General features: G+C 39.9%; 1 protein-coding gene across 1 annotated transcript; it reads left to right on the forward strand.

The window, feature by feature from the left end:
- Positions 1–1181: 1181 nt before the first annotated feature.
- On the forward strand, positions 1182–11322 carry LOC130706722 (V-type proton ATPase subunit B, brain isoform-like). Its single transcript, XM_057539426.1, is given in 8 exon segments — positions 1182–1553; positions 1932–2029; positions 2679–2802; positions 4406–4556; positions 6352–6434; positions 7711–7815; positions 8660–8789; positions 10730–11322. Coding segments are annotated over 8 exon segments (837 nt in total). The 5' UTR covers positions 1182–1547; the 3' UTR covers positions 10870–11322.
- The last annotated feature ends 10752 nt before the right edge of the window (positions 11323–22074 follow it).

Genomic DNA, 22074 nt, shown 5'->3' on the forward strand with positions numbered 1-22074 from the left:
TGATGGATTTGGCCTGCAGGCATGACTCTGGGTGAGAGGTTGACAGTTTGGTTCGTCGTCCACCATGAACACTTCTTCAGTCATGAGGCTACAAGTAGTATATACGTTGATGTATTTTACTTTATAAGGGCTGACAAATAAATCTTAAGCGCTTATGATCTAAATTTCTTTTACCCTTCTGTTTACTTTTCTTTCTTGATAGGTATTTGAAGGGACTTCAGGTATAGATGCCAAGAAGACATCCTGTGAGTTTACTGGGGATATTCTCCGAATGCCAGTGTCTGAGGATATGCTTGGTAAACGGATATTATTATTCATGCTGAGCAGAGATCTGCTTCCTTTTTAACATTATTTCCATGAAGTCTTTTTAAAGATTGTGAACATTTGAGTCATTGTCCACTCTGTACTGTCTCGTTACTGTTTACCAGGTCGGGTATTCAATAGCTCAGGAAAATCCATCGACAGAGGTCCTGTTGTACTGGCTGAAGACTTCCTTGATATCATAGGTAGGGACAGAAAATGGATTTCTGTGTTTTGGGGAAAATAGCATCTACCTATCTTACACCTTTGTCAGAGAAAGGGTGATTTTTATGATACTTTAAGTAGATAACCAACATACTCCATGTTTGATTAATTATGTTTTGTTTATTATTTAATAAATTTATTTTTCCTAGTGGTTATCTTAAAATTTTATATTTTATTTATTGTAAAATATCACCAGGATATATCTGAGATGTAAAAGCCATACTGGCTTTGAAATTAAGATTTCTCTCTTATTTGCTATACCTTACGTTTCACTTTACTACCATATAATTTGTGAATCTACAAAAGATTAATGGAAAAGAATATTTAAACAGTTTCAGATTTCAAAAATAACTGATTTTTTAAGAGTAGAAAGAAATGCTTTATATGCTTTATATGGTTGTAGTCTTAATGTAGAGACATATTAAAATTTTCCCTTTTGGAAATGCATTAGGCCAGCCAATCAATCCTCAGTGTCGGATCTATCCAGAGGAGATGATTCAGACCGGCATTTCGGCCATAGTTGGCATGAACAATATTGCTAGGGGGCAGAAAATTCCTATCTTCTCTGCTGCTGGCTTACCGCACAATGCGGTGAGACCTAGAATCTGTTTGGTATGAAATTTAAGGAGAAAGAATTTCCGAGTGCTTCACTCTTAGTGAGAAACCAAATATAGGATTTTCAAGGTAAATGCCCAATGTTACTGTTTATATAATCCAATTACATTGACTCTTTATCTACACATATCTGACTTCTTGCTTACTCTTAGGAATCTGCAAAAATTACAAAATAGTTTCATTGGGTAAAGCCCTTTAAGACAACCCAGTTTCATTTATGATTACAGTTCCCCAAAGTTTAGGGTAAAAGTTATTTTGTTGTAGAAATATTATTTTAGATTTTAACTTGGTTCTTTTGTACTCCTCATCAGATTGCAGCTCAAATCTGTCGCCAGGCTGGTTTGGTAAAAAAATCCAAAGATGTAGTGGACTACAGTGAGGAAAATTTTGCGATTGTATTTGCTGCTATGGGTGTAAGTATTATCTTTTTCTGTTTTAGTATGAAATGTAAAAGTGCTTGTGTTCTTAGAACAATGTAGAAAACTACACATATATTATTCGATTTATCTCTAGGCAGAGAAGTTGCAAGTTGGCATTTTGGGCAAACCATGGATTAGTATTTAGCATTTGACTGTGGAATGTAAAAATAATTCCCTTTGTGCCCAAAGCAAGCTGTTTACTCTGTTGGCTTTTGTGAACGTTTTGGGGGTACTTGAACCTTTAAAAGAAGGAGCAGTGCAGATCTATAGCTTGGCCTTCATCAGAAATAAATATTGGGGGGGGGGGGGAAGAAAGAAAGAAATATTGAGAATTTTTCTTCTCCCAGCACTGATGAAGTCATTGCCATTTAGGTAAACATGGAAACTGCCCGGTTCTTCAAACCTGACTTTGAAGAAAATGGCTCAATGGACAACGTCTGCCTCTTTTTGAACTTGGCTAACGACCCAACGTAAGTAAACAAATAGAGCTGTTTTCCCCCTATTCATGCAGCCTTCTGGTCAAAAATGTCACCTTACACTAAGGAGGTAGAACATTAGAGTGAAAGCTGCACAGGCCTAGGTATGAGATAACGGTATTTAAATTCCAGCTCTGCTTCTTGCAAGTTATTTGGTTTTGGGTAAGTCACTTAGGCTGTGAAGCTCAGTGTCTTCTTTCATAAAATGTGATAAATAATACTTGTCTCACAGAGTTGTTGTGCATATGAAATGAGATAATAGTGTAAGTTACCCAGCACACAGTCCATACTCAATAAATGACCTTTTCCTCTTACCTGCAAAATCTGGCCCCTACTTCTTTCATCCCTTTCTCCTTCTCTCTCTCTTCCTTTCTTGCTCAGTTTTGAGAACTATATAGTTCTGAGAAATTATGGGGCATTTATAAAATAAATCAATTTAGCTGTGTAGCACTAAGTAATTCTTATTATGTAAATGCATAAAAGAACTCTGCCTTACTTAAGCACTTTTAAAGTAATAATTGCTTAACCTCCCTCAATTTATGTGAAACTTTAAAAGGGAGACTGTACTATTATTTCTGGAATCATTTTGTGGTTTTTTTGGCCTTTTTGTTTGAGTGACGTAGGACTTAATGTTTCATTTCAGTATTGAGCGAATTATCACTCCTCGCTTGGCTCTAACCACGGCCGACTTCCTGGCCTATCAGTGTGAGAAACGTGTATTGGTTATCCTAACAGACATGAGTTCTTATGCTGAAGCACTTCGAGAGGTAATTTTTTTCTTAATTAAAATGGATTATCTTGTCAGGGTTATCTTGTCCCTCTGCAAGTTTTCATTTTTTTTAAAATCATGTTTTTTAAAATGCATTGCTCATATATTAGTAGAATACCTTAATTAATCAGAAAAGAAAATATTACTTTTGTCAACCTAGTTGAAATGATTAGAGGACGAGATTTAAATTATTAGCCTATTTATCATACTCTCACTGTCTCCATTGGTTAAGACTGGATTCTTAGAGAGAGTAAATGATGCAAGCTATTTAATCAGTTACTCTCCCAGGTAGTTCTGTCTCTGTCCAGACTGTCAGTTTCTAGCCCTTTTCAAGAATTCCATTTTTAATGATGTAAGTTTTTATTTATTTACATAAGTAAAGACTATACTGTGGCAGAACCCTCTTCAGAACTTTTTTTGCCTTCAGAAAACTCAGTGATTATTTAGAAACAATATAAGATTCTAGCAGTTACCATCCAGAAGTGTGGGGTGTTTGTTCTAATGCAAGTTACTGAAATTTTGAGTGACTTGCTCTTTTAAGTGTGCAAAAAAGGGAAGAAGACTTCTGAAGAGACAGGCTTTATAAATATCTAGCTTAAGATTCCCTAAGATCCATCATCATATCTCACTCGGCTACAGTGCTTTTTCATCGAAGGACTTCTTTTCTCCCATCCATCACACATACTTTTCTAAAAGGCAGTAAAAATAAGTATTAGAAAAGTGAAAATTAAAAAAAAAAAAACAATTTACAAACCCTTTTGTTAGTATTATTAGATTCGACAGACAATTATTCTATCAAATTGCCACTAAAGTTTTCTATATGTTTATCTTGCTTTCTGCATTATCTCCTTTCACATTGATAAAAGCTGGTCTGCAGGCAGGCCACGCTTTGAGTAGCACTGCTGGAGCATACTCTTGGAGGAACCAAAGTAGCAGTTAGAAGTTGGGCTTAATGACTCACAGTTCTTGTTGGCTGTAGATTAAAATGTATGCATATATTCTAGTGTGCATGTCTCTAAGAGAAAGACCATCTATTACTATTCTTGTCTTGTGCGGTGATCCAGGGAAATCATCTGGCCCTTGATTGCGGTTGTAAGTTGGGGTTAATAACATTAACTTCCTTATAGGGTTGTTATGAGGATTAAATTAAATAATGTATGTAAAGTGCATCAGATGATTTCTGATATATGTATTTCCTTCCCTTTTGATCTTTTCAGGATTAGCTTATGTAAATCTGGCAAGATCCATAACATGAAGGAAACCTTGTGAACTGAGAATGTTCTCTTAGTTTTAAAATGTACTACCTTTGATTTATAAAATTGCAAGCAGATTTTCTTCTAGCCAGCTATTTGAAGATTTGTGTTATGGCAGTATGATTTTAGCAAAAAAGCTTCTGGTCCCCAATTGTCAACATTTTTGTTGCAGAATAATCTGAATTTATGTCGCTAGATTTTTCTAAATCGTTTCTAGAGGTGATATTTAAAACGAATAAGATGATATTTCCAACTTTGTAATTTGGCATGTTCAAACAAATGTTTTCTAACCAAGCTTTAATTTTCATTTTCTGGTATGTGATACTGTTCTCCTTGACTCACTGTCAGGTTTCAGCAGCCAGGGAAGAGGTTCCTGGTCGACGAGGTTTCCCAGGTTACATGTATACAGATTTAGCCACACTATATGAACGCGCTGGTAGAGTGGAAGGTAGAAATGGCTCTATTACTCAAATTCCTATTCTCACCATGCCTAACGATGGTAAGTTTTGGGTCTTTGGATTATAGCATCCCTAATGGTTGTAAGGACTTTGATTTGAAGAGAGAAGAACATCTATCTTTTTGAGTTGAAATTCTTTTGAGAGTTTATCCTCCAGAAGTTTACCTTACCTAGTGATTTGTTTCTAATAAAATTTTTCATTTCAAAACTACCCATAAATATTATTCTTTTGTAGAAAAATGTTCTTGTAATTTTAATTTTTAATTTTTATTTATTAGCTAGTATTTAGTGTCTACTATTTGCAGGACACTGGTCTAGATGAAAGAAACAAATTTTTAAAAAATGTATGGGCTCTACTTAACGTAAGCCTCTCATTCTAGTTGGATATTTTTTAAATGTCTGTGCATCAGTAATTTAAGGTAGCCAAAGTGCCAGATACGGAGCACAAATGGTAAATGCCACGAGACTCTAGAGATAGAACGATCATCAAAGACTTGCTAAAAATTACTTGGTTTTATCATGTGTGTGTAAGTGCACAGTGCAGTGCCTGCCTGGAGGTATGCCCAGCAGCTCCCGGGTGAGACTTGCAGCATTCCCCTTATGTTAGTGTCTTTTTGTCTTTATCTCAGTCTTTTAAAAACACTTTTTCAAACTATTTTCAGAAACAGTAATAACTCATTATAACTGAGCACTGTTCTAAGTGTTTTGTAAGTTTTGACTCATTTGATCTTCATAGCGACTTTTTAGATGCTCTCGTGTGAGGCACAGGGAGGTACAGTGTCACAGTTAGGAAGTGGCGGCTTTAGAACCCAGGCAGGGGCTTCCCTGGTGGCACAGTGGTTAAGAATCCGCCTGCCAATGCAGGGGACACGGGTTCCAGCCCTGGTCCGGGAAGATCCCGCATGCCGCAGAGCAACTAAGCCTGTGCGCCACAACTGCTGAGCCCGTGCGCCACAACTACTGAAGCCCGCACGCCTAGAGCCTGTGCTCCACAACAAGAGAAGCCACCACGAGAAGCCCGCGCACTGCAATGAAGAGTAGCCCCCCCACCCCCGCTCACCGCAACAAGTGAAAGCCGTTGCGCAGCAACGAAGACCCAACACAGCCAAAAGTAAATAAATTAATAAATTTTAAAAAAAACAAACCAAAAAAACCCAGGCAGTCTGAATACTACCTCTGATGTGAAAATGATTTGTTCCAAGGAAGTAGCTACAAAATTACTCTCTGTAATTTAACAGACTTAGAGATGTCTTGCTCTGTAGGACCTGCGTGGTGCTGCCTGTGTAGTGTTGCTTAACTTGTTGAGCCTCTCCGTATTTTCCATGTTGAAATGTTGTGTATCCCTCTGGGATAGCTTATGGACTGAGAATGTTCTCTCAGTGTACATCAAATTGGCAAATCTCTGCAAATGAACTTTGTGTTTAAAATGGAACTTTATATTTGGGGGAGAGAGAGCATAACTAGGAGAAATAGTACTTTTTATGAAGATAGCTAATTTAACTTGTGCCAACACATGTCTAACTGTGCTGCAACCAAATAAGTGACACTGGCCAATACGGTAACCTCTAGCCACATTTGGCTGTTTAAGTTCTAAAGTTTATTAAAATCAGATAAAGCTTGAAATAAAGTTTTTCAGTCACATTAGCCGCATTTCACATGTTCAGTAGCCACATTTGACCAGTGGCTGCCATATTGGACAGCACAGATAAAGCACTTTTCCATCATCACAGGAAACTATTTTCTATAGCACTGTTTTAAGTAGTGCAGATTGACTTCCTGTGGTTTTGTTTATATGAGATGGACACTTTAACTAACATCAGGTGTCTTTCTCTGGTAGATATCACTCACCCCATCCCTGACTTGACTGGATATATTACAGAGGGGCAGATCTATGTGGACAGACAGCTACACAACAGACAGGTATTTGAGAGTTGAATGATGCTCTAAGCCTACAGATCTATTCTTCAGTTATTCTTTAGTGACTCTGACTTTGCTCTTAGGAATTATTTATTTAGAAAATATCAAATTGAATTGTTTTTAATATGGCTATAAAATTGTCATTTCTGTAATACTAAAATCCTGGTGTGGAAAAGTGTGCCAGAATTAAGAATTAAATTTCCACTTTCTTTATTATGCCTTAAAATGGAGTGAGTTGTTCAAAGAACTTTTTTGGGTCTTCTGTTCCATAACGGTATAATCTACCACTTTTGTTATTAATACAAGAACAGATTTTTCAGAGTTTTTTCTTTGTCTTTTATTGTTAACATTTTTTTAATTGAGGTATAATTGACGTAACATTACATTGGTCGCAGGTGTACAATGTCATGATTTGATGTTTGTGTATGTTGCAGAGTGATCACCACAATAAGTCCACTTAACATCCACCACCTCACATAGTTACAACACTTTTTTTCTTGTGATGAGAATTTTGAAGAGCCACTCTTCTAGCTACCTTTAAATATGCAATACAGTATTATTAACGTACATAGTCACCATGCTGTGAAAGTCCCATCCCCATGACTTACTCATTTTATAACTGGAAGTTTGTACCTTTTAACCTCCCTCACCCATTTGGCTCACTCATCCCCTGCCTCAGGCAGCCACCAGTCTGTTCTCTATCTGTGAGCTTGACATTTTTTTGTTTGTTTTTTAAGGTCCCATATATGTGAGATGATACGGTATTTATCTTTTTCTGTCTGGCTTATTTCACTTAGCATAGTGCCCTAAAGGTCCATCCATGATGTTGCAAACAGCAAGATTTCATTCTTTTTTATGACTGCATAATCAAAAACAGATTTTTTATTGGTTCTTTAGTAGATGCCAGCTTCTGATATCAGCTTTTAGGTGAAATTATTGTTAATCTTTTTATGTGTGATTTTATGAGTCAGAGTTCAGAAGACCATTTGGATTTGATGTTGTAGGCAGATGTTGAAAATTCAGTTTTTTAATAGAATCTTGTACTGTTTTGTAGATTTTACTTTTTGGATTTGATTCTCAAAAAGAAATCTTAACCTGTAAAATGTTTCTTACTTCCTTTTCTTACCAGAAGAGATATTAGGAATCATCTAGGAAACACATGTAGCAGTTTTATGCAATTTAAGCAATAAAAATGAGTTTCAAAATCCTCCTTTACTACCAGTAAAGCTTGAATTTTGTACTTAAATATAATATTTTCCCCCTTCCCCTTTTACCCAAGATTTACCCGCCTATTAATGTGCTGCCCTCGTTGTCTCGGTGAATGAAGTCTGCTACTGGAGAAGGTATGACCAGAAAGGATCACGCCAATGTATCTAACCAGCTGGTACGTATGTTTTCTCCAGGATTGTGTTTAAAGAAATGAATACTTTCTCAGTTCATGCTGCTGTCTTATACCTCTTGTCTTTCTTCCATATCACTTTTCTTCTCCCCCCATCAAAGTAGAATTTTAATATAGAATATATAATATAGAATACTGGAATACAGAAACATTCATTAGAGCCAAAGAGTCTTTTTCATAAGGATAACTGCTCATGACAAAGATTAAAGATCACATGCTTGAAACCCACCTCTAATGCTGTATGAGGTAGTTTTTAAATAAAAAAGGCATAAGACGATTAAGTTTTTATTAGTAACCTTTATTATAGAGTATTTCTGAAAGACTATTCTAACTAATTTTTTGTTTAACATATTAGGCAATCACCAGAACGCTAAGGGATACAGCTGTGTATATTCTATGAAATCCTTGGTTTCTATAGTCCTGAGATTGTATACCAAGCATAATTAAAGAAAAATACATTTGACCTTAAAGTAGAAATGATAAATAAACCTACTGATAACCCAGATCTTTTTTTTTGAATAGAATTTAGAGATGGATTTCTCCTATTGTGTAAGTTGTGATTTTTAAAGGCTCTGCAAAATGGAAGCTCATTCATATATTGAGGGAGTGTATTTTTTGTAGAGTGTTAGTAATGTCTATGTATTGCATGCCTGAAGACTCCTTCCTTAGTGAGACTGCTGTATAATAAAGTCTTTCCAATACTTGCATATGTGAATTATGTTTGGAAATAATGTGAAATACTGTGAAGATAGCTACAGCAATACACTTATATAGCCCAGAGTACCGTTACCATTTATAAAGGTTCATGTAAACCTTTTTTTCCCTTTAGTATGCATGCTATGCTATTGGTAAGGATGCGCAGGCCATGAAAGCCGTAGTTGGAGAAGAAGCCCTTACCTCAGATGATGTGCTTTACTTGGAATTTCTGCAGAAGTTTGAGAGGAACTTCATTGCTCAGGGTAAGATTACTATTTTCCTATGAATAGAAACAGCATCATATGTAGTTTTGAGGACTTCTTTCCTAGTCTGAGAGAATTTACATTGGTCTCCATACAATTTTCCTTCTGATTAGAGAAGAGGTTCTTCCAGCCGCCTGCCATGTCTTTGTTCTTAGCCCTCTGGTTCCTTCCCCTCTACCTTCAATTTCTTTATCCATTTATTTAGCTCCTGTCTTATTTTTTATCTTCCTTACAACCGGCCTTCTGCTCTCCTACCTCCATTGCCACTTCTCCTCCCTCTTAACCTCTCTGCAATGCTCTCCTCTGGCTTTGGGGGTTTAGGACTTTCCCAGTCCCTCTGTTTTCATCCTCCTGATTTCTTATCTTCCTGCTTCTTAATTGTTAATGTTCCCAAAGGCTTAATTACCTGTTCTTTCTGTGCTTTTTTCCCCCTATGCTGATGACTAACATGCTATGTATGAGCCTTTACCCTCTTTCTGAAGCTCTAATCCCACATCTCCAGCTAGGAAGCCTGTGTTTATGCCGCCATCCTCTCTGGCTCAGCGTGGTGAGAACCAAAGTCTTTTCCCAACTGACCACCTGCCTCGCAATTCCCTTTTCAATTTCTGTCTACCTCTGGCATGACCATTACCCTAGTTAGCCCAAGCTCAGGAATTGGGCATTCTTAACCCTCTTCATTTATTCTCCAGTCATCAAATATTTGCTAATTTGCATTGTTCTCCTTTGAAACATCTTATCCTGTTCTCTTTTCATTCCTATTAAAAAAACTTCGGCCAGTGTTTCTCAAAGTTGAATATGCTTTTGAATCTACCAGGGATCTTGTTGAAGTGCAGATTGTGATTCGGTAGGTGTGGGTGGGGCCAGAGAGCCTGTATTTTGACAAGTTCCTGGGCGATGTTGAAGCTGCTGATCTCTGACCACTCTTTGTGTCCCAAGACCTAGTCCAGACCTTTGTCCCATCATCCTTGGCCGTTAGTGCCAGCATCTTCACCAGTCTCCCTGACTCTCTATGTGCCATTGCCGGGGTAAATTTAGTATTAATTTTATTGATTGTCCTTCTGTTAAAAAGTCTATAATGGTTTTTATTACATAGCATGTGTAGGGCTTGCAAGCTGTTTTGTTTGGTCTCTTCCCTGCCACCCCTGGTAATGCTGGTAAACTCTATTTTTGACCTCAGTGATACTTACAAACGATGTGTTTATTTTGGAATAATGCATCAGCTGCACACTTAGCATTTGTGCACTTTTCTATTTGTGTGATACATTTTTTAAGTAACATTAAAATCCCCAGAACATATGATTGTTGGGTTTTCTAAAAAAAAAAAAAAATTTATGCAGAACCTTAATATCTTTAAAAGATAAAAATTATTCTGGTAGAGAAAAGAATGCAGAACTCTAGCCACTCTAACTCCTTAGTTAAAAAATGAGATTTATTTGCAGGATAAGAATGATGCTGCTATTAAAAATAATAATAGCAATAGCAAGTTTGAAAACTTTCACGTGGACCTATTCAGGTGCTTCATTGGCATTTAAGGCCTTCTAAGTATCTGTACTAGCCTCCTTCAGGTCAGCCTGTGTTGCTGGGAAACTGCTTTTCTCACTACTCTCTGGACAAAACTCTGGGTCTAGTTTCCATTATTCCGTGGAGTGTTTTTAGATCCCACCCGTTGTTAAACACACACACACACACGCACGCACGCACGCAGGCGCCCAACGTCTCGCCTGCGGGCTTTCTCCCTTTTCTCTGATTCCCAGGGGTACTTACTGTCTAGACCCTCATTTCCACATTTGGTCACATCCAGTCCTGGGAGACCTGACTGCTTTGTGTTTCTTTTTTATACTTCATGCTCACAGTGCTAGACCCATAACAATAAATTTTGAATAACGCTGATAAGTTGGAAGTACTTGGCCTTTATTCATCTAATCTCAATTTTTTGTAAGGTCCTTACGAAAACCGCACTGTCTATGAGACTTTGGACATTGGCTGGCAACTGCTCCGAATCTTCCCCAAAGAAATGCTGAAGAGAATCCCTTAGAGCACCTTGAGCGAATTCTACCCTCGAGACTCTGCAAAGCATTAGCTGCTACTTATCGCTGGCTCGATGCTCTTGTGAAATACTGGTTCTGTTTTCTTTATTCCTTTTGCAGTCCCCCATCCCCACCTTTGTGTTGGAGTTTACTGTGTTACCCTGTAATTAAAAACAAAGAATAGGTAACATATTGTGCCAGTGTTGCAATGTTTTAAACTGCTAACAGACTTTAAAATATCCCCTGTTCCGAAAACCTGGAACTGCAGTGCTTTGTTTAAAGTAGCTGAGGGTTGGAGGTGAAGTTTTCTTACTGATGTGTGTATTCGTACGTAGTGGTGTAGTTAGCTGCCTAGTGTCCTCATTATTTGGGTCTCTCAGACCTTCCCTGTCCACCCCCTCCAGAGTATCACTATCTGAAGTTACAATGCTTTGATCTCCAAACTAGGGACAAGATAGGGTCTGAAAGACGCTTCCTCTCCGAGCCGAGACGCTTTCCTGAGCGCTTGTTTTTAGATTTTGGTGGGCCTCTGGGTCTGCTCTAAGCAGATGACTTTTCCTGTCCACCTGCTGTTTCCTATTGAATGAATAGGTTAGAAAAGGAGTTTCCTTTTCCTCTTTGGTGCGGATCAGTTTCAACTCCTGTGTCTTACTGTTCTCCCTCCCTCTGAGTAACACAGAATCATGCAGCTTTTGCCCAACTGGCATTGATCTGATAGTAGTGAGATGCCCTGTCTTGATGATCCCTTACTGGGTTTCCATGCAGAGGAATCATAATGAAAATAATTAATAGAATTGTTGGTTGGAAAGAGTTGGGATACAATTTTTGAAGAAAGAAAAAACCTATATCGGTTCTACATTCGGACATGCTAACAGTGGTTTTAAGTTTCTAAAGTGTTGACCGGATGCTAAAGGCAAGGTGGGGAAGAGAAAGCTCTTCTGTGTATGGAATCTTTTATATATATATATAATCTATGGATATTTTAAACTCTGTTAGATAGCAGCCTTTGGAAAATCCCCTAATTGGTCCTGCTTTCTGACCTATCTGCCTTTTCAGGGTAATCTTGTGGCACAAGTGATAGCATTTAAAAGCTTTAGTCTTTTAATTCCTCCTGCTTCCTGCTGCGAGCCCTGAGCTGTCTTCTGTGCAGTTCTGACATGTCTACTGTTTGGTCTCTCTGTGTTCTTTGTTACTTGGGTGCAGTAGCAACTTCTCTGTGCATTCCATCTTTCTTTCAAGTTGTGTAAAGTTCTTCACTTTTTTTCTCTGAGGGTATAGGGAGTGGGGGGAGTCAGCATGATTATATTTTAATGTAGAAAATGTGACCTGGATATAAAATGAAAATAAATATTAAATTAAATGGAAGTTACCTAAAGTGACTCTGTATCTTCTAATCAGAAAAGCAATAGCAACAAGCAAATATATAATAATGCACCTCTCTTTGAGTGACAGTTTTGAACATCATAACCAGTATTGTGAACCAGCCCCTTGATTCACAATATTATGAACCATGTCCCCTTTACAGGGACATGGCCCATGTTCTGTACTCTCTGCCTTTTAGGCTGCCCTTTCAAGCTCTTTTCAGTAATACCTCTTCCAACATATTGTTGTTTGATCCAAGGTTGAGAGTTGCTAGGGTGTGGGGTTGTTTGTTTGTTTTGCAGATCGTTAGTGGCTGTAAGTTCTCTGAAACTTGAAGTTTTGATTCAGGGTCCACTTAGCATTTTCGAGAGTTACTAGGGTGTTTTATAGCATTCTTTGTTTCAGACATTCTCAGGACCTCTAGAGCCTGTCTGCCATGAATGAAAGAGGGTAATAAATAGAAAATGAAATACATACTGAAGCAAGCCAAAACTTGCTTCAAATAAAATCTGAACTAGATGGTCCGGTATATAAAGGAAACATACTGGTTAAAGCACAGGGATGTGGCATCACGGTGGCCTCCCATTTCTTTCCCCTCTTCAACTCAGAGTGACATTTAGGAGATGGAGAGGAAGAGGCTCAGTCATAGCAAGAGTAGGTAGACCTGTGTTCTGATTCTGGTGCTGCCACTAACTGTATGGTCTTGCTTAGTCATTTAAGAGATTTGTGTTCCTTTTCGGGTTATTATAAGGACTAGAGATTTTGCTTTTTATATCGCTTTTTAACTTATGTAAAAAAAAAAAACAGTTTGTTATATTGGCATGTGTCTATTTCTGTATTCTCTATCCTATTCATTGAACTATGTATCTATCCTTCCACCAATACCACACTGTCTTACTTATAGCTTTACAGTAGGTCTTAATATCCTCTAACTATATTCTGCTTTCTCAAAATTGTTTTACTTATTCTGGTTCCTTTGCCTTTACCTTTTGTTCATACATTTTATTTTTTTTTATTTTTTATTTTTTTAAACATCTTTATTGAAGTATAATTACCTTACAATGGTGTGTTAGCTTCTGCTTTATAACAAAGTGAATCAGTTATACATATACAGTATGTTCCCATTTCTCTTCCCTCTTGCATCTTCCTCCCTCCCACCCTCCCCATCCCACCCCTCTAGGTGGTCACAAAGCACCGAGCTGATCTACCTGTGCTATGCGGCTGCTTCCCACTAGTTATCTATTTTACATTTGGTAGTGTATATATGTCCATGACACTCTCTTACCCTGTCACATCTCACCCCACCCCCTCCTCATATCCTCAAGTCCATTCTCTAGTAGGTCTGTGTCTTTATTCCCGTCTTGCCACTAGGTTCTTCATTGCCTTTTTTTTTTTTTTTTTCCCTTAGATTCCATATATATGTATTAGCATACTGTATTGTTTTTCTCTTTCTGACTTACTTCACTCTGTATGACAGACTCTAACTCCATCCACCTCATTACAAATACCTCCATTTCATTTCTTTTTATGGCTGAGTAATATTCCATTGTATATATGTGCCACATCTTCTTTATCCATTCATCTGTCGATGGACATTTAGGTTGCTTCCATGTCCTGGCTATTGTAAATAGAGCTGCAATGAACATTTTGGTACATGACTCTTTTTGACCTATGATTTTCTCAGGGTATATGCCCAGTAGTGGGATTGCTGGGTCGTATGATAGTTCTATTTGTAGTTTTCTAAGGAACCTCCATACTGTTCTCCATAGTGGCTGTATCAATTTACATTCCCACCAACAGTGCAAGAGTGTTCCCTTTCCTCCACACCCTCTCCAGCATTTATTGTTTCTAGGTTTTTTGATGATGGCCATTCTGACCGGTGTGAGATGATATCTCATTGTAGTTTTGATTTGCATTTCTCTAATGATTAATGATGTTGAGCATTCTTTCATGTGTCTGTAGGCCATCTGTATATCTTCTTTGGAGAAATGTCTATTTAGATCTTCTGCCCATTTTTGGATTGGGTTGTTCGTTTTTTTGTTATTGAGCTGCATGAGCTGCTTGTAAATCTTGGAGATTAATCCTTTGTCAGTTGCTTCATTTGCAAATATTTTCTCCCATTCTGAGGGTTGTCTTTTGGTCTTGTTTATGGTTTCCTTTGCTGTGCAAAAGCTTTTCAGTTTCATTAGGTCCCATTTGTTTATTTGTGTTCTTATTTCCATTTCTCTGCGAGCTGGGTCAAAAAGAATCTTGCTGTGATGTATGTCATAGAGTGTTCTGCCTATGTTTTCCTCTAAGAGTTTGATAGTGTCTGCCCTTACACTTAGGTCTTTAATCCATTTTGAGTTTATTTTTGTGCATGGTGTCAGGGAGTGTTCTAATTTCATACTTTTACATGTTCCTGTCCAATTTTCCCAGCACCACTTATTGAAGAGGCTGTCTTTTCTCCACTGTATATGCTTGCCTCCTTTATCAAAGATAAGTTGACCATATGTGTGTGGGTTTATCTCTGGGCTTTCTATCCTGTTCCATTGATCTATATTTCTGTTTTTGTGCCAATACCAAACTGTCTTGATTACTGAAGCTTTGTAATATAGTCTGAAGTCAGGGAGCCTGATTCCCCCAGCTCCATTTTTCGTTCTCAAGATTGCTTTGGCTATTCGGGGTCTTTTGTGTTTCCATACAAATTGTGAAATTTTTTGTTCTAGTTCTGTGAAAAATGCCAGTGGTAGTTTGATAGGGATTGCATTGAATCTGTAGATTGCTTTGGGTAGTAGAGACATTTTCACAATGTTGATTCTTCCAATCCAGGAACATGGTATATCTCTCCATCTATTTGTATCATCTTTAATTTCTTTCATCAGTGTCTTATAATTTTCTGCATACAGGTCTTTTGTCTCCTTAGGTAGGTTTATTCCTAGATATTTTATTCTTTTTGTTGCAATGGTAAATGGGAGTGTTTTCTTAATTTCACTTTCAGATTTTTCGTCATTAGTGTATAGAAATGCAAGAGATTTTTGTGCATTAATTTTGTATCCTGCTACTTTACCAAATTCATTGATTAGCTCTAGGAGTTTTCTGGTAGCATCTTTAGGATTCTCTATGTATAGTATCATGTCATCTGCAAATAGTGACAGCTTTACTTCTTCTTTTCCGATTTGGATTCCTTTTATTTCTTTGTCTTCTCTGATTGCTGTGGCTAGGACTTCCAGAACTATGTTGAATAATAGTGGTGAGAGTGGGCAACCTTGTCTTGTTCCTGATCTTAGTGGAAATGGTTTCAGTTTTTCACCATTGAGGACAATGTTGGCTGTGGGTTTGTCATATATGGCCTTTATTATGTTGAGGAAAGTTCCCTCTATGCCTACTTTCTGGAGGGCTTTTATCATAAATGGGTGTTGAATTTTGTCGAAAGCTTTCTCTGCATCTATTGAGATGATCATATGGTTTTTCTCCTTCAATTTGTTAATATGGTGTATCACATTGATTGATTTGCATATATTGAAGAATCCTTGCATTCCTGGGATAAACCCCACTTGATCATGGTGTATGATCCTTTTAATGTGCTGTTGGATTCTGTTTGCTAGTATTTTGTTGAGGATTTTTGCATCTATGTTCATCAGTGATATTGGCCTGTAGTTTTCTTTCTTTGTGACATCTTTGTCTGGTTTTGGTATCAGGGTGATGGTGGCCTCGTAGAATGAGTTTGGGAGTGTTCCTCCCTCTGCAATATTTTGGAAGAGTTTGAGAAGGATAGGTGTTAGCTCTTCTCTAAATGTTTGATAGAATTCACCTGTGAAGCCATCTGGTCCTGGGCTTTTGTTTGTTGGAAGGTGTTTAATCACAGTTTCAATTTCAGTGCTTGTGATTGGTCTGTTCATATTTTCTATTTCTTCCTGGTTCAGTCTCGGCAGTTTGTGCATTTCTAAGAATCTGTCCATTTCTTCCAGGTTGTCCATTTTATTGGCATAGAGTTGCTTGTAGTAATCTCTCATGATCTTTTGTATTTCTGCAGTGTCAGTGGTTACTTCTCCTTTTTCATTTCTAATTCTATTGATCTGAGTCTTCTCCCTTTTTCTCTTGATGAGTCTGGCTAATGGTTTATCAATTTTGTTTATCTTCTCAAAGAACCAGCTTTTAGTTTCATTGATTTTTGCTATTGTTTCCTTCATTTCTTTTTCATTTATTTCTGACCTGATCTTTATAATTTCTTTCCTTCTGCTGGCTTTGGGGTTTTTTTGTTCTTCTTTCTCTAATTGCTTTAGGTGCAAGGTTAGGTTGTTTATTCGAGATGTTTCCTGTTTCTTGAGGTAGGCTTGTATTGCTATAAACTTCCCTCTTAGCACTGCTTTTGCTGCGTCCCATAGGTTTTGGGTCGTCGTGTCTCCATTGTCATTTGTTTCTAGGTATTTTTTGATTTCCCCTTTGATTTCTTCAGTAATCACTTGGTTATTAAGTAATGTATTGTGTAGCCTCCATGTGTTTGTATTTTTTACAGATCTTTTCCTGTAATTGATATCTAGTCTCATAGCGTTGTGGTCGGAAAAGATACTTGATACGATTTCAATTTTCTTAAATTTACCAAGGCTTGATTTGTGACCCAAGATATGATCTATCCTGGAGAATGTTCCATGAGCACTTGAGAAAAATGTGTATTCTGTTGTTTTGGGGTGGAATGTCCTATAAATATCAATTAAGTCCATATTGTTTAATGTATCATTTAAAGCTTGTGTTTCCTTATTTATTTTCATTTTGGATGATCTGTCCATTGGTGAAAGTGGGGTGTTAAAGTCCCCTACTATGATTGTGTTGCTGTCCATTTCCCCTTTTCATACATTTTAGAATAAGCTTGTCCATGTTGACAAAAAAATTCTGTTGGAAGTTGACCTTTTATTATGTTGAGTCTTCCAATCCATGAATGCGATATGTCTCTCCATTGATTTAGGTCTTGTTTGGTTGTATCATACAGATCCTCTATTAAAATATTTATAATCAAATATTTCATGTTTTGGAAGCATTGTGTATGGCATTGTGTTGTTGTTTTTTTTTTATTTTTCTTTTTTTCTTTTTGTCTGTGTTGGGTCTTCGTTTCTGTGTGAGGGCTTTCTCTAGTTGTGGCAAGTGGGGGCCACTCTTCATCGCGGTGCGCGGGCCTCTCACTGTTGCGGCCTCTCTTGTTGCAGAGCACAGGCTCCAGACGCACAGGCTCAGTAGTTGTGGCTCACGGGCCTAGTCGCTCCACGGCATGTGGGATCTTCCCAGACCAGGGCTCAAACCCGTGTCCCCTGCATTGGCAGGCAGATTCTCAACCACTGTCCCACCAGGGAAGCCCCGGCATTGTGTTTTTAGTTTTGGTTTCCAGTTGTTCATTGTTAATATTTGGAAATATGACTAATGTTTTTGTGTTGATCTTGTATCCTGAGACTTTGTTAAAGTAATTGCCACTTATTAATTGCTTCTTAGAAGTTTCTTGGGATTTTCTATGCAGACAGTCATGCTATCCATGAGTATGGACAGTAATATTTCTTCCTTTCTAATCTGTGTGTCTTTCTTTCTTTTTCTTGCCATGCTGCACTGGCTAGTACCTACAGTACTAAGTTGAAAAGGAGAGATGAAAGAGGACATTCTGGCCTTCTTTTGAATTTAGGAGGAAAACATTCATTCTCTCACCATTAAGTATGATGTTCACTGTCGGTTTTTTGTAGATATTCTTTACTGGGTTGAAGTAGAGCCCTTCTATTCCTGAGAGTTTCTGACATGAATGTGTGTTGAAGTTCATCAAATGCTTTTTCTTCATTAATTGATGTGGCCGTGTAGAGTTTCTTCTTCAATCTATTAATATGGCAAATTACGCTGATGATTTTTGAACAGTAAACCAAGCTTGTGTTCCGAGAATAGACTCCAGTTGATCAGAGTGTATTGTTATTTGCTTCCTTCTTCATGTGTTGATTTTATTGTGCAATTTTTTTCCCGTTTCCGTGTGTGAAAGCTTAGATTATTGATCTGAGACCTTCCCTCTTTTCTATTATAAGCATTTAGTGCCATTCGTTTCCCTCTTAATAATGTTTTATCTGGACCCTTCCACATTTTATGTGTTGTATTTTCATTTTCACTCAGTTCTATTTATCTTAAAAATTTTCCTTGAAATTCCTCTTTAACCATGGATTATTCAGAAGTGTGCATCTTAATTTCCAAATGTTTGGAGGCATTCTACTTCTCGTTCTCATTTTTATACAATTTAAAGCTTAGACTTTGGACACAGTGGAATAAAATGCGATTATGTTTGTTTAGTTATTTTATAGAGGTTCTTCAAATATCACTGGAGGGAAGTTTTCAAATATTAGTTTTACATAGTAGTTCTCAGTCTTTTGCACTTGTAACCATAAGAGAGTTCCCTAAAAATATGTAACCCTGGCTGCTGGAGCCATGTTTATCAGGGGCAGTTCACAGTCACAGGAATAGTGGGGAGTTTGTGGGTCCCCACTGCACACTTTGTTCTGGGCCAGCACACAGGGATCCAGTAGGGATCCAGGGTCCAGGAGAGGGACCCAAACTTTGGGCTCTGGTGTTTATATTGCAGAATCAGGGAAGCCCAGGTCCCGTGTGGGCAGGAACTAGGACCAGCACTGGGACACACAGGACCCAGGTCCAGTCCCTCTCCATGGAACGAGCAGTCAGGCTGAGGGAGGCCCAGCCTCTCTCCTGCTGGTCAGGGCTGAGCCAAGCTGCGGTTGCAGCTGTATTGCTCAGTAGGCCCATGGCTGAGTCACCAGCTATGACAGCCGTAAGCCCTGGCTATGGGTAGTGTCCATGAAGTCTTGAGGAAGGCCGGCCTTCCTCCTGCAGGGAGGCAGTCTTGAACAAGTTAGCCCTGCCCTGTCACTACTTCAACAACCACAATTTTCATTACTCCCTCTTGCTCCCCAACCCCACTCAGATACAAGCATAGCTTCTCATGGGGTGGCCAACCTTTTATTTTTCAAACATTATCAACATCATTTCATACAAGAAAGGACATTCGAACCCCAATTAACTAAGAAGCACATATTGCAGAATAAGCTCGTTTGCCCTAAAACAAGACCCTTAGCTATTTCCATGGACCATCCTTGATTTCTCCATTATGCTGCTGAGTAGTGCAAAGTTGGTGCTCAAGAACTCCTCGGATGATGGTGTGCTATCAACAGCTGCTGTGAACGCAAGCAGCTGGCACCCTCGGTGGCTATATGGGCAGAGGAGTTGCGGAGACAGTAGGTGATGGCTCTGTGCTGTCAGTGAGGGCTGTCCTCTGCCCGCACCCCTTTTAATCCCTTTGTATCCCTACCACCTGAGGAATGAAGGCAGTGATGAGTTATTGGCAGAATTGCCCTGTCTGATAAGAGGGTCACCTGCAAGCCAGAGGGCCCAAATCCTCCCTGGAACACATCACTCCCTACCCACCACTTAACAATTCCCTTCAAACAAAGGTGCAGATTTGTAATAGCTGTACCGTTAAGATATGCCGTCTGTGATTCGGACAATTGTGACTCCTTGCCCTGTTCTTGGAGGAACATGACATTTTGTAGGGAGAACCCAGGCCAGGTGGCCAAAGTCTCTGTCAAGTCTGTTTCTTCAGCCAATACTTTGATTCAAGTTGAGGGTGGTGGAGATGAGTGGGCCTTCACCATGATAGCCTTTCCCTGGTATCACTGGCCAAGGTTCCCTTTGGTGAACATTACATACAAAAGCTTGCCCAGCACATGCCTCGCTCTCAGCCGAGCCGTGGCCATGCTGCTCCTGGGATCAGGCACCTCCTTTGCACACCCTGTGGATGGTGCTCAGTTCCTTGATTCTGTGAATGGGTCATTTGTTAAACTATTATTTCTTGAGGCCTGTAAACTATTATTTCTTGATGTCTGTGCAAGTTTCAATTCTGCAATTTCTATTTCCTTCTTCTTACGGATTGAAAAACACTAGTGAAATTCCTCATCTTACAATCTATGCTCCTTAACATTAACCGTAGTCTTCTTAAAGTCCTTGGTCTTGCTCTCTCAGAGGCTCCCTGGGGCTTGATTCCAGTGGGCTGGTGAGGTGGACACCACTGAGCTTGACAACATGCCATACTCCACCCAAGCCTGGAGATCTCCGGTGTCTGGGGGAAAAGGCAGGGGCCGTGAGACAGGAGACAAGAATGGAGGTAAATTCAGGGGTAAAGCCCAGGGAAGAGTCCATATGTCAGTTGCAGGTCAGCTATGTGCCCTGTGTCCGAGAAGACGCCCCTCAGTGTGGGATGAGCAGCTGCTCTCAGAGAGAGCGAGGCTCCTGGGCCCGGCTTCTCATGTGATACTGGGGCAGATCCTCTGCACAGAGGCTGTGGCCTGCAGGGGGCGTGTATCAGCACCTCTGCAGGGTTGAGGGGCCAAAGGGGGCCATGGGCAGCCTCTCCCAGGAGAAGTCACCTGCCCTGGGGCTGGGGCATCAGTCCCTCAGCCCCACACCATCTACCTTTCTACCTGGGTTCCAAGCCCAGCAAGGCACAATCCTGACTTCCCCAGTGTAGGATTTCCCCAGTGTGTGACAAGCCAGGCTGTGGCCACCTACCCCGAGGGTATAGTTCAGCGGGGCAAAGCCCGTCACTGCCCCCTGGTGAGGCAACTACAACAGAAAGGTGAGCTTTTGAGAGCAAGGGTCAGGAGTCAGGGAGGAGAGGCAGAAACCCAAGAAAGGACCCATCGCCTGAGCCCACGTCCTTGTCCACCTCTGTGGGGTCAGTCAGCCTCCAGTGTCTGCTCTGAGATCACAAGACCCCACAGTACTGGCCATCACAACCACCTGCCTGAGAACAAAACAAGAGGGCACAAGAGCAGGAGGCCCATATGATGAGTGTGGTCCGTTGAGGAGGTGCTCCCTGGGCCACGTGACAAGACGTGGCTTCTCAGGGCACAGCTGCCCCCAGACTCAGCATAAATGTCTGGGCTGTGAGCCCCTTGATTCTGGGAAGGGCACCAGCACAAGGTGAGCAGATGCTCCACACTTTGCGTCAGGCAAGCCAGGAGCCAAGCACTGACAAGCAGCCTGCGTTACACCCTCGTGTTTCACAGGGCAGGAGCCTCGGGGTGGGCGGATGGGGCCTGCCCTGAGGTCACAGCAGAGAAGGTTTGCTGCTGGAGGGCCACACACAGGACAGCTGTATAGAATGTGATCAAAGGCTCTCTGGTGCTTCATGCTATTCAAAACCAGGGGCTCTTAAACAGCCCGAGGGTAAGATACCGCCAAATCCTTGCTGAAATTTCTGAGCCCACCCTCAGATCCCAAATTTTGCCCAGATTGCCAAAAGTTTCATGGACTTCTGGTCAAGGACCCGATTCATCTGGACTGCTCAGTGCACAGCAAGATTGCCAGGACGGGGCCTAGGGATCTTGCCCACACAACCGTCCCTGACATTTGCTCCTGGAGAACCACCTGCCCAGCTACCGACATCTCCTCCTTCCCTCTCATCAGGCTAAATGCACCTGGGAGAAAGGCAACACAAAAGGAGGCAAATGTGGAAACATAAACCCGACAGTGCTGTCTCCCCCAGCCAAGACTAAGAGTCCATGAGTCTACCCACTGCACTCACCTGAAAGCCCCCATATATCACCAGGAGCACAGAGAGCACACAGGCCATCAGATACACCTGACCTCAATTTCCTCCTGAGAGAGCACTCAGGGGCCTCCCTGGGATTTGGAGGTGTCAACAATTCACTGCATTGTGGCTTATGCCACAGAGCAATTTTGAACAAGGATTATAGTACCGGTAAACTTTAAGCACTGCTTTAAGTCCAATCACTTTATGTTTAAAGAGAGAGGAATTGGGACTTCCCTGGTGGCGCAGTGGTTGGGAATCCGCCTGCCAATGCAGGGGACATGGGTTTGATCCC

The sequence above is a fragment of the Balaenoptera acutorostrata genome, unplaced genomic scaffold (genome assembly GCF_949987535.1).
Source record: "Balaenoptera acutorostrata unplaced genomic scaffold, mBalAcu1.1 scaffold_762, whole genome shotgun sequence".
Classification (NCBI taxonomy): domain Eukaryota; kingdom Metazoa; phylum Chordata; class Mammalia; order Artiodactyla; family Balaenopteridae; genus Balaenoptera; species Balaenoptera acutorostrata.